Below are 19,962 nucleotides of genomic sequence, written 5' to 3' on the forward strand. Positions count from 1 at the left end.
AATAGAATGTACAGTTATTCAAATTCTCTGCATTACACTATGTTATTAAACACGATTTTGCGATAACTTCTATGGAAGTACATGACAGTCAGAACTGGGTTATTATACTAGATATTCAAGTTAATAGAGATAATGATGATGATAGTGATATACTCCTAATTTAGAATATATAATCCACACAAAGTTATTGCTTCCTTGCAAGACATTGTTGCTTTTCAATGCTGTTTGGATTATACTGTAACAACATGCAAAGCCTATAAAATTGGGCATATGCATGTAGAAGCACACAAGTTCGTATCACATTGCTGTTTGCATAATATAATTAAAAAAAAATAAAAAATAATAATAAAAAAAGAGGCGGCACGCTATACACACAAAAAGTGGAATAAATTCCCAGTTAGTAGACATAAATGAGTCCTACATCGAACAGCTCTGAGAGCTGTGCTTCAGTAATAGACTTGCAAACATACAGTATAACAGTGTACTACTGCAGGAAATCAGATTGAGTACTAGTACAATGAAGCAGACATAACAAATCCTTACATCTGATGAATTAAATGCTGTTTAAATCTCATTTAGTGCAGATTGACAGCAACTCGTGCTATTGGTGTCCAGTTTTGTTTCATTTACCAGTCAATCTGCAAACAATAATAGGACATAACGCAAGAGCAGTGTATACCTTTTTTTTTCCAAAATCAACTTGCTTTCACAAAACAGATGTGAGCCCCATTATACTCATAAATGGTTAGTCTGACCAAGATGATCAAAAAGCATCAATAAAGTTCCCCACCAATCAGATTTAACGAAGACGGGAAAGGTGCAGTTTGGCAGAATAACAAATGCTGTCTGTGTCACTAGTCAGAGATTTCATAGACAAACAGGAAGAGGAAGTTTATCGAAGGCACACAGCACATAAGGAATTAAATTGTTCTCTAAAATATTCTTATAATACTATGAATTCATTACAGTAGAACCTCATTTAACGACCACCTCCCATAATGTGCAATTCGCATAACAATCAAAACAAATTATAAAAAAATTACTAATTTAACAAGCGATTTTTCACATAGTGAGTGACAATGATTTAGTATAATGTCACAAGCTGTTTGCGCGTAGCAAATGTTCAACAATATAAACACCTTTCATTGGCGACAGCAGCATATGAAAAATGTCTTTAGTATGTACTGCAGTCCAGGTTTAGCACTCTTTCTGCTACCATCTTAGTACAGCTTGTGATCACATATTTTTCTAAACTTGTGTTCACACAAACTTTCAATAACCTCCATAGAAATGTCCCAGAAGATAAAGCTGCAAGAATTTTACCATAATAGTTAGAAAATAACCTTAGATATGAAATGTAAAATCACTGAAAAATGCGAATGTGGAGTGAGTGTTGCTGGTTTAGCATGCACGTACAGTTAGTCTACATCAACTATTTGCACAGTCCTTAAGAACAGGGACAAGACTAAGGCCATAGATGTTTCAAAGGGAGTGACAAGAGTTTCTAAACAATAGTTTCATTTTCTGGACAATGTTGAAAAGTTGCTCCTTATATGGACATACGGAAAGCAATTGCAATGAGACACTTTTACTGAGAACATCACTGTGAAAAGGCAAGAGTGATTTCTGACAGTCTCGTTAAGAAGGCGACAGGATAATCAGCAGCCGAAGAACTGTTTAAGAGAAGCCTTATGTGGTTCGAGAAGTTTAAGAGAAGAACCAACATCCACAGCATTGTCAGGCATGGCAGAGCAGCCACCTCCGAGACAAAGGCAGCAGAAAGCTTCGTCAGCAACTTCAAGATGCTCGTAGATTCTGAGGGTTATCTGCTGGAATAGGGTTTTTAATTGTGATGAGATTGGTCCAGTCTGAAAAAAGATGCTGAAGTTTATCTTTATAACAGCAGAGGAGAATGCACTGCCTGGTCAGAAACCAGTGAAAGACCATTGCCCAGTGCTATTCTGTGCCAATGCAAGCAGCGACTGCAGTTTGTTTACTATTCAGAAACTCCACGAGCCGTCAAAAAATGTAAAGTCCAGAAGAGCAGGTTAAGTTTGATGGGGAGGTCCTACAACAAAGATTGGGTGACATGTCATCTTTTTTGTGACTAGATCAATGAAGTGTTCAGTGCTTCGGTGAAAAAATATTTTCTTGAGATGAATCTGCCACTCCACATCTTGCTTGTTATGGACAATGCTCCTACCCACTCTCTAGGCCTACAAGACCACCTCCTTGAAGAATTTCAATTCATAACAATCTGATTTTTGCCTCCCAACACCACTCTGATACACCAGCCTATGGACCAGCAAATTATTTCCAGCTTTACAAAGCCCTACTCTAAAGCACTTTTTGAGCACTGCTTTGAGTTGACTGAAGCTACCAATCTCACTCCCAGAGAGTTTTGGAAATATCACTTCAACATATTTGCATGCATCGAGATGATCGAAAAGGCGTGAGAAGGGGTTACTAAGAGAACTCTAACTTCTGCTTAGAAGAAGCTTTGGTCAGAGAGCATTGTCGAATGTGCCTCTCAGGCATTTGAGTCAGTACCTGTGGAGCCTTTAGTCGATGAGATTGTGACTTTGGCCAAAAACAAGGGGCTAGAAGTGAATAACAATTATATCAATGAGCTTGTGAAAGATTGCAGCCAAGAAATGACCACTGAAGAGCTTATGGAGTTGCAGTGTGTTTCACAACAGGAAGTTGTGGAGAGGAGTTCTTCAGAGGATTAAGAGGAGGAGGAGGGGGGGGGGGGGAGGAGGAGGAGGAGGAGGAGGAGGAGGAGGTGGCAGTAACAGCAAAGCAGCAATCTTCTGGCGCAATAAGAGAAATGCTGAAAGCATGGGAATCAGTTGCTTTGTACACTAACAATCATTACGCAATAAAGCAGTGGCTACACGCACTACAAATTTATTTGACGATAATGCTGAGTTGCATTTTTGCCAAGTGTTGAAGCATCAGCAGAAACAAATTACTATAGACAGCTTCCTAGTAAAAGAGAATAAGTTACGTATTGTGAATAATAAAGTACATAATACATTAAAAACAAAGATTCCAAGACTTACCAAGCAGGAAAGCGCCGGTAGATAGGCACAATAAATAAAACACACAAACACACACACAGAATTTCTAGCTTTCGCAACCGACGCTTGCTTCTTCAGGAAAGAGGGAAGGAGAGGCAAAGACAAAAGGATGTGGGTTTTAAGGGGGAGGGTAAAGAGTCATTCCAATCCTAGGAGTGGAAAGACTTACCTTAGGGGGAAAAAAGGACAGGTGTACACTCGCACACACACACACACACACACACACACACACACACACACACACACACACACATATCCATCCGCACATACACAGACACAAGCAGACATTTGTAAAGGCAAAGAGTTTGGGCAGAGATGTCAGTCGAGGCGGAAGTACAGAGGCAAAGAAGTTGTTGACAAACAGGTGAGGTATGAGCGGCGGCAACTTGAAATTAGCGGAGGTTGAGGCCCGGCGGATATCGAGAAGAGAGGATATACTGAAGGGCGAGTTCCCATCTCCGGAGTTCGGGTAGGTTGGTGTTGGTGGGAAGTATCCAGATAACCCATATGGTGTAACACTGCGCCAAGATGTGCTGGCCGTGCACCAAGGCATGTTTAGCCACAGGGTGATCTTTATTACCAACAAACACTGTCTACCTGTGTCCATTCATGCGAATGGACAGTTTGTTGCTGGTCATTCCCACATAGAAAAAATCACAGTGTAGGCAGGTCAGTTGGTAAATCACGTGGGTGCTTTCACACGTGGATCTTCCTTTGATCGTGTACACCTTCCGGGTTACAGGACTGGAGTAGGTGCTGGTGGGAGGGTGCATAGGACATAATACTGTATATATAATTTTCTTTGAATAAATGGCATGAATAAGTTAAAATTTTTAGTGCTTCTTCTGCATGGAATACGATATTGTATTTTATATTAATTTATATGGGATCAATTATTTTGATTAACTAGTGTTTGACACTATGAGTAATATTCTGGAACAAATTACACTTGCTATGTGAGGTTCCAGTGTGTTTTAAAAAGTCGTTGATTTACAGCTTTCAAGTATTTTTCAAAAATAATGATTTCTTGATTTCTTTCTAATGTTGCCATTTTTAGATATTTCATGAATTCCCTTATGTCAGCAATACAGTTCATTTTTGATAACATTCTAAAACTGCAGAAGCAAATTTGTTGTAATGTCTGTCATTGCAAGTCCCAATTTGGAATTCCATATTCAAATCTGTTTCATTTATTGGGAGTTTGTTTCACTTATTACTTCACCTTTTGTCACAACGTATAAAATGTGGATGTTTTCTTCAGATGAATTCTTGTTGCAGATCCACCATCCACAAAAGCACTCGTCACAATGTCAACACAGAGAAAGAAGCAGTCAGTGTTGATGTAATCGTGGTGGTGGTGTTGGTGGTGGCAGCATGGTGTAATAGCATTATTATTATTATTATTATTTCTTTCCTTTCTCAGATATTATTATTATTATTACTGTCTCCCTCTACGGTTTTTGCCCCACACTCTTCCTTTCATTACCAAATTGACAAATTCTCCATGTCTCAGGATGTGTCCTAGCAAATGATACCGTCTTTTAGTCAAGCGGAACCATAATTTCATTTTTTCCTAAATTTGATTCAACACTATCTCATTAGTTACTCGATATATCCCTCTAACCTTCAGAATTCTATACCCAGGCTGTATTTTATATCCCTTCCCTTTCAGCCATCATCAGTTATTTTGCTGCCCAAATAGCAATACTTACTTAATACATTTAGTATCACATTTTTAAATGTAAATCCCTCAGCAACATTGCCTGATTTAATTCAATCACATTCCATTACCCTCGTTTTACTTTTGCTGGTGTTCACCTTGTACACTCTTTTCAAGATGCTATCCATTTCATTCTTGAAAAGAGATTACAAGATTAACTCTGTAGACAAACAGTAACAAGGTCTCAAATGTGTATACATGTTATGTAACTATTTATAAAGAATACAAACTCTATTTATCAAATAAAACAAAAGAACACAAAAATCAATGCAGAATCTCCTCAACAATTATATAACAATTAATAATCTCCCATTTGTCTCTGTAGAGTCCATGCTACTCAGTGGCTTTGCTTGGAACTAGCTCAGAGAAAGAAGGAAATAGGAAAAAGTACTATATTCTCTTCTTTTCCAATGTCATCCACATTACATTCAATGTGAATACATGGATGGTTGCACATTCAAGGCAAATAGTCTCCTCTGTATGACTAGGGTCCAATAGCGTAAACTTCAGAGAAATATCTAGAAAACTAAATGACAAAACCATCAAGGAATGCAGTGATAGCAACAGTAATCCTAATAAAATGAGCACATGAACAAGTATGGATGCAAGGTAAAAATCTTGGTCAATTTTTTAGTAGATTATGTGCCAGTTACCACTATACTGCTCTTTTAAAATGCTGTCACAGCAGTATGAAGAAGTGGTCAAAATTTTAGTATATTCTCAAACACTTTGTCATTTTATCATAGCTCAAACTGCTTATGTAATTATATGTTTGCAAAGTCACTGCTGTAACTGTTTAGTAATGGTAACTTTCCCATTTTTCAAATAATTTCCCAACCGCAGTGATTATATGGAAATGTCTAATATCATTAGCTTGCACCAGTAAGCATGACTACATTACAGTGCTACACATGTATCGATGGACATCAAACTGATCACTAACCATTTGATTCCAGTACTTCTGCACTTAATCTGATAGAGAATGGAAAGCCTGTAGGCACTACAGGTCGTAAACCCTTCTCTGCAAGAGCACCATGCCCGATTTCTCTTCGACCAACACCTCCAGTACGTCCAACTTCTTTTGTTGCATACGGAGGAAATTCATAATGAAGGAAAAAGTTCTTCTCCTTCAATCCACTGCAGAATTAAAATTTAAAATTGTAAAACAATTGTCAACACAAAAAATTAAATATATGAGAATAGTAAAAACTATCTGGTAGACAAACATATAAATGTTATGTGGCACCCAGTGAAGAGCAAGCCTTTCTACTGAATTGTTTCCACACTGTGTGTGTGTGTGTGTGTGTGTGTGTGTGTGTGTGAGAGAGAGAGAGAGAGAGAGAGAGAGAGAGAGAGAGAGAGAGAGAGAGAGAGAGAGAGATCATGAATTGAGTGACTCATGTTCTTGACTGCCTCTGCATATAAAAATCCATCTTCCCCCAGTACTGACTCAGTTCAAATACAAGTTAATTAAAAATAATACAAACTGGGAAATAACACTAAATGTATTCAACAATGCCTGCACTATGTTTAATTAGCTAAATCTATATCAAATCTGTTAACTATTAAATTTCATTACATCATACATGGACTTCAAACATAGAATGCATTTTAATGTCGTACCACAAATGATTTTAGCAGTCATGTTGTGTCAAATATCACTAAATCTGATCAATTGAATGTCACCAAGAGAAAATATGTATATGTTGCATGATACAAGAAATTTCTTTAATCAGAAAGTACTCACCTTACTTTTACATAGTCTTTATAACAGCGCTTCAAGAATAATTGTGAACTGTTCTATCTCTAGACATAATATGTAATGTAATAAGTTACTAATAAGTTACTTCAGGAGAGAGGAAGAACCCCCTATTCAACTGTTCAAATAGTTAAATGTCAGACACTTCCTCTCACTTAATATTTAACGACAAGGGCTAGGATTAACCAAATTTAATGACTTGCTAATTATTATTTTCTTACAGCATTTGGTACGGGCATCACTTTAGAATAATTCCAGTATCAGCATTTTGTATCTTTCCTGCAGTCTCGTTTTTTTTTCGAAGTGTCTCATTGCTCTTTCAATACTACATATTTTCCCATAATTCACTAACCTTTCCTCTTCTTTCTATAGGTTACAAAGAAATAATCATGCCCCATCATTCTATTCTGTGTATTCTGTTCTGAACATCAGTGACCATTCCCTAAATATTTACTCAAAACTTAAGAGGCTGATGTAGAACTACTGGGTCACTGAAATGGAGCATTTAAAAATTAAAATGGCACATCAAATTCAGATACAGTTTGCCATGGAGTTGCAAATCAGCCTTTAGTACATACTCAAATGTAACAAGCAGGCAGTAAATGTGATTACTGATTCTCCATCCTGTGATAAAATTCATCACAAAAGATGCAAAAAGCTCAAAGAATCATGCACGAGTATTAAGTTATGCCCAGTGCTGCAACATACAAAATAAACATTTTTATTAGTTTAGTTCGCAATATCAGACAATGAAAAATCCAGGATGGAATAACTAGAATATGAAAAAGGCAGATAGCTATCCACCACTTAGGGGAGAGGTACATATGAAAGTTCATTTAAAAGTAGATTAAGCTAGATGTAAGAGACAGACAATGGCCATAATCTTGCTAGGTTAAATAAGTACATAAATGAACCATTGGATGGAGTCCTCCTTCAAATATGTATACCTCCTTCAAATATACATGAATTTCCAAATAAAAAATACAGGGTGCCATTTAAAAAAGTCGCACTGCTGTTCATATCTTTATAAAAAACAAAGCTACAACAAAGGCAGTCATGCTGATTAATGTCCTCCTGCCAGCTAAAGAACATTTGCTTGAAACATTTTTAATTTGTATCTGGACAAACAGTTATTTAGGGTGGTCAAGATAAATAGGACACACTGTGTAAAAGAAAAAAAACTAACACACGCATTCAAACACTTACAATCCACATATGCATGGCTACTGTCATCTCCTAATGCTAAGGACTCTTTCTAACAGCTTAGTATACTCTTAAATCTACTTTTACATGTGCATGTCTGCTGTGTAACACCATTTCTATGTAGTTTCAAGTATCATTCATCATTCTGATAGTGCCATGAATCAGTCCCTGACAGGACTGGTTCTCAAGCAGAAATCAACTGACTATCAATATTACGAAGATTTGGATGTACACAGGAAGGAAAAAAAAAAAAAAAAAAAATTGATAATCAAGATTTATTACAGTGGGTGAAATGTGGTTCTACTGCCATGAACTTACTCAAAAAGAAGTTATACCCTGGAAGCATGACATATTTCTGACTGCAAATGCAGTGAAGTGACAAAAATCAAGACAATGGTATTTTAAAGGTGAGTCGATCACAATTACCAACATCTATGCTTTTGCAACAGGGGTATATGGGAAGCTGTTATATACAAATTTCCAGGTGAACTTTTGCAATACAAAAACAACAATTTTGAATGCTTACTATACAATTTTTTTTATCATGCAGGGTAGCTTCACGGGGGTACAGAACCCACCCTGTTCCCATTTAATTAACAATAGGCATTTTCTAGCTGGAACAAACTACATTTACATTAAGGTGACAATTACAAAATCATAAAATTGTTGAAGAAATAAGGTGTTTTCCTTGAATGCAGCAAGGTGTCTGAACAGCGAAGATACTTCCTTCTCTTCTGAGGTATCGGACAATGAGCACTAGAGCCAAAAAGGGGTAAGCACATTTGAGACGAGAGAAACAACAATGATAAATAAAGAGCTATGCATTATCAACATTTTTCTTATACTTAAACAACTAAGTTATTTACTACTCCTACTACATATTCACTCTTTATGAAAATAGACTAACCTGGTAAGTGTAGTAATTGGATCCATTCGCAGAGCAGAATCAGGAGAGTCCAAAGCAACTGTGCAGAAGACCTGAGTTTGACCTCTTTGGAAGACAGCTGAGCCATGGAGGGGCCGGTACATTCCCACCTGGCATGACATTGGCCGTAGTTCCTCCAACGTACGACCATCACATCTGAATGTTTACATTTGAAAGAACTTCAATATGTTGTCTGGCTTACCATAACTATCACAACCCTTCCCAAATTAAAACACACACACACACACACACACACACACACACACACACACACACACACACACACACACAAAAAAAACAATGTTATCATAATTCTGATTATCTGCAGTGGTGACTTTACACTGTGACAGCATGTGTGTTTGTGGAGTACTGCTTACCAACTTAGTGTGAATTACAGACTTACCAAGTACGTTTGAATTGTTGACTTCAACAATTCCACTTGTTACTGATGGGCCAGCTGTTTTGTCATATACATTGTGAATGTTCAGTTAGTAATTTGTATGATGATAAGGTCACAAAAAAGCAAAATCTGTCAAGTTATGTAGAAGGCTTGGACATCATCCACAATGTGTGATACGCAAGGGTGTGATATGAATCTGACCCACAGAATTGAAGTTCCTGTAGTGAACTGCAGGAACAATATGACTGTGACATATACAGTGTTCATGATTTAATGGTTGTCGTTAAGGTGCCTCACAAGTTTCAGTAGATGAGTTCACTGACAATAACTAAAAATACCAAGTGAGGTGGTGCAGGGGTTGGCACACTGGACTTTTATTTGGTAGGAAAATGGTTCAAACCCATGTCCGGCCATCCTGATTTAGGTTTCCCATGAATTTTTAAAGGGCACGGCCAATTTCCTTCCCCATCCTTCCCTAATCTGAGCTTGTGCTCCGACTCTAGTGACTTTGCTGTCGATGGGGCGTTAAATGCTAATCTCCTCCTCCTCCAATACCCAAAAGTGCCTCTCATCACTTGTCTCCCACTCACTGAACAAGGTATATTAATAAAACTTAATGATATACAAGTCTAATCCATGAATGGCTCAATATACAATGGTTGTGTGAGTGCACAAAATAATAACACTACTATCAGCTTATCATAGTATTACTTGTTGGCAGTAACTGAGGGGGGGGGGGGGGGGGGGGGGGGGTGCAACACCAGGTGGCCCATACTTCTTCTATGGTACACCGTTTCTTGGCTGGTGAATATGTCTGCCCAGTGTGTTATAAATCCAACCATATGAAAGAAGTAGACATAGTCCTAAATGAAACTGCACAGCTAATTACTGGATGCCTCGAACCAACTCTTGTTGATAAAATACTCTGCAAGACAGGCACTGTTTCTCCTGATGTAGAGTAAAAAGTTCCCTTAAATGCTAAAAGGAAGAAAATCGAAGAAAATGAGTTACACCCATTGCATGGACATACTCCACGAAGACCCAGGACAAAGTCTAGGAAAAGCTATTTAAGTCAACATTTGCACTAAATACGTCAACCGAGGAAGCCAGAGAAACACTGGGCAGCCAAAATAGGTTATTTCTAAGAAGGGCTAAAGTCAACAGAATCCCTCCCAGTCAGACACAACTTACAGTGGGCCACAAGGAGATTACAGAACAGATTACTAAAGGGTGTTGGCAGACCTGAGAACAATCTAATGAAATGGGGATATTTACAAGGGCCACCACCAAGTACATATGGAGAATCATAGACAACAAAACATCTGTGTCATTGTTATGTTGCCATGATTCTTGCAATGGACTGGAGTTGTTTAAGGCACAAGAAAATGTACCTGTTGCTCATTTCTGGGCAAAGACTGCTCAATTTTAATTTTTTATGTATAAATTCATTCTCTTTCCTTACCTGAAATTATAAATTTATAGAATCCTACGTGTGTCCTTCCGACTCGAGTTAATAAATGAATCATATTATTGCATTGCTTTCTCCAACAACATATTCAATTATATATGAAGCTACAGAATCATGTTATCCTTCCACAAAATGGGGTTGTACTGTCTACACAACCAACAAAATAAGCCAATTCCTCCTTATGTACCCTTCTGTTCCCAAACCCTCGCAACTTGGACCAAATCAATGTGAAAGACCCAGATGTAAGACCTATCCAATGCATCCTCCCAGCACATCCTTCTCTAGTCTTGCCACTTTTATATCCAGTTCCATTCTAAGGCAAATGGTAAAAGTAAACTCAGTTATCAACATCATTGTTGGTCTTACGTGCACATGTTCACCAACCAGCTATCCATCCATTTAAATGGCCACTCTCAAACTGCATCGAAGTTCATGCATTGCTGAATAACATTTACCATTTGTTTCATCTTCTTGTCCCCTTCTTCCCTCCAAAAATCAGCTTCTCTGAATAATGCAGGTGGAAACTTTCCTTACACCTACATATATACTCTGTAGGTCATTGTAAAGCACATGGAGGAGGAGATTTCATGCCAACATTAATTACTTTCTATCCTAACATTTATTAAATTCTGCCCCATTAGAGTGAAAAGAAAAACTGGTTGTTGTAAAAGCTCTACGCTTCCCCAATTTCTCCTATTTTTCATTGCATCTATATGAGACTGATGATGGAGCCAGCAGAATTTTTCTATAATCACCACGAATGCCTATCTACATGTACCTACAAGATATTGTGAGATATTTTGCACTGCTTTCAACAATTTCTGCTCGCTTTCCTTTTTTAAATTTTTGTATGAGCTACTCTGACCCATTACCCTCATAGTAACAGGCCTCCTTAACACTCTAGCAGTGTTCTAAAACAGGTAACATTAGAGTCATGTATGTATATTACTTAACAGATGCACTACATTTTCTAATAATTTTTATCAGAAAATCTATAACTTCTTTCCTACCCCTTCTACTAATTTCTTATGTTCTTTCCTTTTCACACCATTTTATAGTTTTTTATTTGGTATGTGACAAGCTCCAAAAGAAAAGAGAAGATTTGGGTTCCATGTCTCTTTGACAATCAAGTCGTCACTAACAGAACCCAAGCTCTGATTTATAAGGACAGAGAAGGAAATTGGTTGCACCACTACTGCCTGGGTACTTTTTACTTATTATAGGTGTTATCTTCAATTTATTTTTATCTGGGAAGAAATACCATTCTGTACATCTAGAGAAAATATTGTCTAAATATTCCTTTATTATTGTCTAGTGATGATACTCTCTGTAGACAAGAAAAGCTGCTGATGCCCTGTCTGACACATCTGAACTGGAAAATGTAATAGGAACAGAAGAAATACTAAAATACAAAGCTGAATTTCAAACCAATTTGTGGTTCTAAGTAGCATGGGAGAAAACCATGAAATGATCAGTAATGAGTACAGAATAGAGAGCAAAACAGAATAAATGAACTCAATAAAATTTTTCTGGGTTTATGACCATAATGTCAATGTGCAAAACTACCTGCCAACATGAACAGAGAAGACGGGTACTGACCTCTGACATCTTGGCTGCCAGCAATGACAGTGTTACAGGGCAACAGCTCACATGAAGCAACACACACATGGGACGTGGGAGACCGCAGCAGCCACAGGTACACAGAGTACTGGCATGCCTCAGTCGGCGCTAGAAAGCAGGAAAACAATGCCATGTCACAACTGCCACCTGGTGTTCCATTCGCCAATTTCTACCAATCACAAGCAATAATGCTAACATCAGTCAAAACGTCGGTTTTCCACCAATGAAAATAAACAATAAAAACATCAATAAGGAACTTATAACGTCCCTCCCTTTCATCCTTAACAGCCTATCAGAATTAGGTAACACCCACATCTGCAAGTATTTAAGAAACAAATTTTTCTCATTCAGCAGTAAACAAAAACACCCTGAAGGACGTCATTTGCAACAGTGACTGAAACATTGGTAGTTTTGCATACTGACAATGCAGTCACTAACCCAAAAAGATTTTACTGACTGTGACAATGACTGTAGAAGCCTACACTTATAGAATAAAAGAAGTCATACTCACAGCTACAAGTAATAATCTACAGATAGTAAAAAATGGCAGGATGATTTGGTCTGATGAAGAATATGAGGAACCTGAACACAAGGTTATGGAGTTATGCAGGAAATAGCAAAAAGCTAATCACTAATATCATAAAAATAACAGCATTCACAAAATGTATGGCACAGTCGACAAAATTAAAAGAGGTTTTAACTAAAGATCTAAGGCGATGAAGGATAAGAATGACAATGTGACTACTGAACCATACAAAGAACATTTTGACAATCTACTGAATTATTCTGATCCAGAATCATCAATTACAAATTAGGCTCCAATAATGGACAGATTCCAGAACCAATATATGAAGAGAAACTGGGAAGTACCAAAAACCTAAAAAATGGCAAGTCAACTAGAAATGATGGAACTCCAGCTGAGATGCGGAAGGGAAGCAATGCATAGACATTTGTTTAACTGATAAATGCAATCTGGAAAACAGAGACCACACCAACAGAAAGGAAACAATCATTAATGGTTCTGATACATAAAAAAAGGAGACAAAGAAGACTTCATAAACTACAGGGGAATATCATTAGTTAACACAGGCTATGACACTAGACTCGCATTCGGGAGGACGATGGTTCAATGCTGTGTCCAGCCACCCTGATTTAGGTTTTCCGTGATTTCGCTAAATCGCTCCAGGCAAATGCCGGGATGGTTCCTTTCAAAGGGCACGGCCGACTCCCTTCCCCGTCCTTCCCTAATCCAATGAGACCGATGACCTCGCTGACTGGTCTCCTTCCCCGAAACAACCAACCAACACAGCCTATGAGATTTTATCCTGTTTATTGCTAAATCACTTGAAACCATATGCAGAAAATATAATCAGGGATTATCAAACTGGTGTTCACAGAAATACACACATGAAAAATAGTTTTCCATCACCCTGGTTCCCAGAACTCCTGATGACAGATGTTGACTGTGGATACTGTATCACAGACACAGTCCCTTTGACTGTTCAGAGATGTCACTAAATCCGCTCAAAGATGCAAATAAGCATACATGATCAGTGCCTATAAGACGGAGGGGGTCTGACAGCCGATCAGCTCCAGTCATTTCACCAGGAAGGAGGTACACGGCTCATGTTGTCTGTAGTTGAACAACGCCTGGACGGCCAATACTGCGATTCAATCACGTCCGCATTGTTACTTTGTGCCAGGAAGGGCTATCCACAATGGAAATGTCCAGGTGTCTCTGAGTGAACCAAAAAGCGATGTTGTTCAGACATGGAGGAGATAGAGACAGACAGGGAGTGTCAGTTACATGCCTCGTACATGCTGCCCAAGGGCTACTATTGCAGTGGATGACCACTACCTAAGGATTATGGCCCAGAGGAACCCTGACAGAATCATCACCATGTTGAATAATGCTTTTCGTGCAGCCACAGGACATCGTGTTATGACTCAAACTGTGCGCAACAGGCTGCATGATGCGCAACTTCACTCCCAACATCCATGGCGAGGTCCATCTTTGCAGCCACGACACCATGCAGTGCGGAACAGATGGGCCCAACAACATGCTGAAGGGACTGCTCAGGATTGGCATCACATTCTCTTCACCAATGAGTGTCACATATGCCTTCAACCAGACAATCGTTGGAGACGTGTTTCGAGGAACCCGGTCAGGTTGAATGTCCAGCAAGTGCAGCAATGTTGAGGTTCCCTACTGTTTCGGGGGTGGCATTATGTGGGGCCAACGTATGTCACTGGTGGTCATGGAAGGCACTGTAAAGGCAGTACGAAACGTGAATGTCATCCTCCGACCCATAGTGCAACCATATCGACAGCATATTGGTGAGGCATTCGTCCTCATGGACGACAATTTGCGATCCCCCCCCCCCCCCCTTCCCCCCATTGTGCACATCTTGTGAATGATTTCTTTCAGGATAACAACATCACTTGACTAGAGTGGCCAGCATGTTCTCCAGATATGAACCCTATCGAACATGCCTGGGATAGATTGAAAAGGGCTGTTTATGGATGACGTGACCCACCAACCACTCTGAGGGATCTACGGTGAAGTGCCATTGAGGAGTGGGACAATTTGAACCAACAGTGCCTTGATGAAATTGTGGCCAGTATGCCACGACGAATACAGGCATGAATCAATGCAAGAGAACATGATACTGGGTATTAGAAGTACTGGTGTATACAGCAATCTGGACCACTACCTCTGAGGGTCTTTCTGTATGGTGGTACACATGCAATGTGTGGTTTTCATGAGCAATAAAAAGGGTGGAAATGATGTTTATGTTGATCTCTATTCCAATTTGCTGAACAGGTTCTGGAACTCTCAGGACCAAGCTGATGCAAAACTTTTTTTTTATGTGTATAGGTCCACTACTGACAACATATTTGTAATCAAAACAATAAATGAAAAGTTAACTGGATGTAAACAAAAAATACATTACTTGTTCATCGATTTTATAAAAGCTGATGACTCCATTCACAGGTAAAGCTTGTGGAATGTTATGATGGACTTGGTATTTCCAACTAAACTTTTAAATCTCTGTAAAATGTGCCCGGGTGGTAATATAAGCAGGGTTTTGCTAAATGGAATAAAGTTGGACCACATTAAAAATAAAAGTGCACTGAGACAGGAAGATGCCCTAGCCCTTCTACTGTTTAGCACAGCCTTAGTGTTGTGACAAAACTAAAACAAGTACCTGCTGATATTCTCCTAAGAAATGAAGTTAAGATTTTAGCATATGTGGATGATACAGTCGTGTTCAAATTATTAGACTAAACGATTATTTTTGATACTCTTAAGTTTTCTGGTGTAAAAATAGGAGGGAAAAGTGTAATAATTGATTTGTTTTAGTGATTTGATTGATGTCACGAAATTTCCCTTACAAGCAACTGAATTTTTCAGAGTTGGTAACATTTGTCATTTTCCCTCCAAGTCGTGTTGATGTTACTTTGAAACTATATTTGTTTCATTGGTGTACTTCACCTTGTTATTTACTCTATCAGCTTCTTGCTACATTAACAAGACGTTATATAGCTTGTGTACTTGCATGTTTTTAGCTATAGGAATAAACCATGGAGTTTCCAAGAAAGTGAGGTTATGGGAAGACAAAAGATGTATCACCGTGAAAAGTTTTGGCTGTGGTAGCACTTCTTGCTGAAAATCATTATACACAGCAAGAAATTGCTGACAGAATGAGAATATCACAGAAAATTGTCAGCAGACTCAAACTTTCAGTGCAGAAAGGTGGTGAATACAAGCCAAACAGGAAAGGAAAATGTGAATGTAAAAGAAAAAACAGTCTTAGAACAATGAGAAGACTTACAAACATGGCAACAATGAACCATAAACTTACTTCTACAGGCATGAGCCATTAGTTGAAAGGTTTGCGTGTTGAAGTTTCACCTGTGACAGTGAGGAGGAGGCTGTTTGAAAGTGGTTTAAAGACATGCCGAACAAAGAAAAATCACACCTGCCATGAGAACCAAAAGATTGCAGAGAGAGAGACAACTTCAGGAGCGGACAAGTTAGGACCAGGCTAAGGTATGTGCAACAATATGGTAAATTAAGTGGGTCTGCAAGTTATGAGTTTTGGCTTGAAATTGTGATGTTTTATTGATACTGAAGAAATGCACATTTGAATTTTGGGACTGCTGAGGTCTCCTATACTACTATTCCCAACTTTTATAACTTGCAATTTTGTACACTTGCTTCAGGTATGTGACGGAAGAAAGCAGCCAATATGTTCGTCACAGACCTGGAGAACAGTTCAGAGCTGAGTGTGTGCTGCAATGTGTGAAGCGTTCAACTTCCGTTACGGTCTGAAGTGTGATGTCCCTGAAAGGTTCTGGCAGATTACACATTGTTGAAGGGACAATGAGGCAAGAACAATATAAAGAAATACTTGAAAAAGAAGTTTTCTCCCAAATAAATAAGTGGTCTCCTAATAAAGGAGCCATCTTTGTGCATGATCGGGCACCTTGCTACAAAGCCAAAAGTGTTTCCAAGTACTTGGAGGAAAAGCAACTGAAAGTGTAGCCCTGTCCAGGGAATAGCCCTCATATGAAACCAATTGAAAATTTATGGGCTATTGTGAAACAGGGGATAAGGAAATTTACAATAACCACCAAACAAGATCTTATAGAGAAACTAGAGGAAATCTGGTACCATGATAAGGATATTAAAATGTCATGTGAAAAGTTACTAAAATCTATGCCACACAGGTTGAAAATATTGATTAAGAACAAAGGCATGCATGCAAAGTATTGAATGTACAAATATAATCTATATGTGGATGTGAATGTGTAATAAATATAAAGTTTTGGAAAAAATGTTTTAATCTAATAATTTGAACACATCTGTACAGTGCTCACTGAAAACGTGAAACAGAGATTAGACAGTTATTTGTGGAGCTCGTACAAGAGGCATTCAAACTTGGCCTAAAAGTAAATGATCAAAAACAAAATACATGATAGTTTAACGATGAAGAGATGAAGAACACAACTGAGCACATCTAACAATTTGCAAAGTCAATTCATCTCTACTACAATCACTTTAAGGGGAGGAGGGAAGGGGGAAGAGGTGGGAAGAGGGGGGATGAGGTGGATGGGGATGGAGAGGGGGATGAGGTGGATGGGGAGGGAGAGGGCAATGAGTTGGATGGGGGGAGAGGGAGATGAGATGGATGGGGGGGAGAGGGAGATGAGGAGGATGGGGGGGAGAGGGAGATGAGGTGGATGGGGGGGAGAGGGGGAAGACAGGTGAGAGGGGGAGAGGGGAGAGGAGGGGGAGGAGGATGTGGGAGGTTGGGGAATAGGTGGAGGAGGGGGAGGGGTGGAGGGGGAGGAGGGGAAGGGGTGGAGGAGGGGAAGGGGTGGTGGAGGGGAAGGGGTGGAGGGGTGGAGGAGGGGGAAGAAGGTGGGGAGGATAGCACTAATACTAAACTGCAACTGCCTCTGAATGACTGGGCTCTTCGTATTTCGTTCTCTCACTTATTAAATTAAATATGCTTGGACTAATCTGTAGAATTAGAAGGAGACAGAATAGCTGGTCAGTGATTAACTTCAAGACACAACATTCCAAATACTTCTGACAGACATGCAAAAAGCGACAAAAAGGTATCGTAACATTTGAAACTGTTAGTTCCTTCCTCAGGCACGAAAGAGGAACATGATAAGGAAGTTTAGAAAGGTAGGGAATGTCATTCCAACACCAGATTGTGAAGAATGAACAGGCTGTGAGGAGGAAGACGACATTCCCATCACCATCACATCAGGTGAGTGCCTCCCAGTTTCGAGTTGAGTGATCTGCCCCTCATTTCTCACCTTCCTCAACTTAGTTCTTTCCTCAGGGAGGAAAGGCAGATAACAATTCTGAAACCAGAAGATTCTTTTTATACTTCTATGTGTATGCTGTTATTCTGCACCTAAGATTTATTCTCAGTTACTTCTCAGCTGCAAAGATCTTTGTTGTTGTCTCAACATGTTCACCTCTTGCATGTTTGTCCTCACGCTGCTCTAATCCTCAAACTTCAATCCTCAATTACTTTCACACTACACTGTACAATTTTTACTTCATCTTCCATTTCTACATATCTCAGTGATACACCTGGAACTCAGTCCGTCTGAAACTAACCATAACGGATAATCCCTTCTCCTTGACAGCAGCTACCCTTTCCACATCAAATGGCTACTTCCCTACAACTTGTACAAATATGGCAAATATTACCAGCTACAACACTGAATCACTCAACATCTATAACAACAACTTTGCCAGTATTTCATATCTTGCAACCAGCGCACAGGTCTTGTCCATAAATAGATCTCTGTGACAGTATATAGAATATATAAAAGTCCACCAAGCCTATGACTTCCTCAAAATCAAGCCCTGAAAAGACAGTACCTCTCACTGATACCATTTCACAGCACACACTGTCAGCTTACCCTCTCTCATGCTGTTCAACTTCCGTAGCATTCTTGTCAAACCATATGTTATTTCTACACCATTATTCACACACTGAAACCATCTGTAAAATCTCTGCACCCTCCCATCCCTGCACCGCTACATTAGCGCTTAACCCTCCAGGCCTATTAATGGTATGTCGTTGTCAACACATGCAGAGCTACATGTGAAGCCACTGATTCTGTTTCCTGGCTATGCACCACAGACACACAGGAACTGTCCACTATGGGGACATGCAGTACCCAATTGATGAGGATACTGTACATGAACCATGGATCTTGTCGTTGGTGGGGAGGCTTGCGTGCCTCAGCGATACAGATAGCCGTACCGTAGGTACAACCACAACGGAGGGGTATCTGTTGAGAGGCCAGACAAACGTGTGGTTCCTGGAGAGGGGCAGCAGCCTTTTCAGTAGTTGCAAGAGCAACAGTCTGGATGATTGACTGATCTGGCCTTGTAACAATAACCAAAACAGCCTTGCTGTGCTGGTACTGCGAACAGCTGAAAGCAAGGGCAAACTACGGCCGTAATTTTTCCCGAGGGCATACAGCTTTACTGTATGATTAAATGATGATGGCGTCCTCTTGAGTAAAATATTCTGGAGGTAAAATAGCCCCCCATTCGGATCTCCGGGCGGGGACTACTCAAGAGGATGCCGTTATCAGGAGAAAGAAAACTGGTGTTCCACGGATCGGAGCGTGGAATGTCAGATCCCTTAATCAGGCAGGTAGGTTAGAAAATTTAAAAAGGGAAATGGATAGGTTAAAGTTAGATATAGTGGGCATTAGTGAAGTTCGGTGGAGGAGGAACAAGACTTTTGGTAAGGTGAATACAGGGTTATAAATACAAAATCAGATAGGGATAATGCAGGAGTAGGTTTGATAATGAATAAAAAAGTAAGAGTACAGGTAAGCTACTACAAACAGCATAGTGAACGCATTATTGTGGCCAAGATAGGTACGAAGCCCACACCTACTACAGTAGTACAAGTTTATATGCCAACTAGCTCTGCAGATGACGAAGAAATTGAAAAAATGTATGATGAAATAAAAGAAATTATTCAGATAGTGAAGGGAGACGAAAATTTAATAGTCATGGGCGACTGGAATTCGAGTGTAGGAAAAGGGAGAGAAGGAAACATAGTAGGTGAATATGGATTGGGGCTAAGAAATGAAAGAGGAAGCTGCCTGGTAGAATTTTGCACAGAGCACAACTTAATCATAGCTAACAGTTGGTTTCAGAATCACGAAAGGAAGTTGTATACATGGAAGAACCCTGGAGATCCTAAAAGGTATCAGATAGATTATATAAT

The 19,962-nt window shown here is 39.3% G+C and overlaps 1 protein-coding gene across 1 annotated transcript in view; it reads right to left on the reverse strand.

The window, feature by feature from the left end:
- The window catches only part of LOC126360761 (polyribonucleotide nucleotidyltransferase 1, mitochondrial), a 114,670-nt gene that overhangs the window by 75,871 nt on the left and 18,837 nt on the right, over nt 1–19,962 (reverse strand). Inside the window, exons 3-4 of the mRNA XM_050007736.1 lie at nt 8,673–8,846; nt 5,747–5,940 (exon numbers count right to left, since the gene is read on the reverse strand). Of these exons, the coding sequence (XP_049863693.1) occupies nt 5,747–5,940; nt 8,673–8,846 (368 nt within the window). The remainder of the gene's footprint in view (nt 1–5,746; nt 5,941–8,672; nt 8,847–19,962) is intronic.

Source organism: Schistocerca gregaria, chromosome 1, assembly GCF_023897955.1.
Source record: "Schistocerca gregaria isolate iqSchGreg1 chromosome 1, iqSchGreg1.2, whole genome shotgun sequence".
Lineage (NCBI taxonomy): Eukaryota > Metazoa > Arthropoda > Insecta > Orthoptera > Acrididae > Schistocerca > Schistocerca gregaria.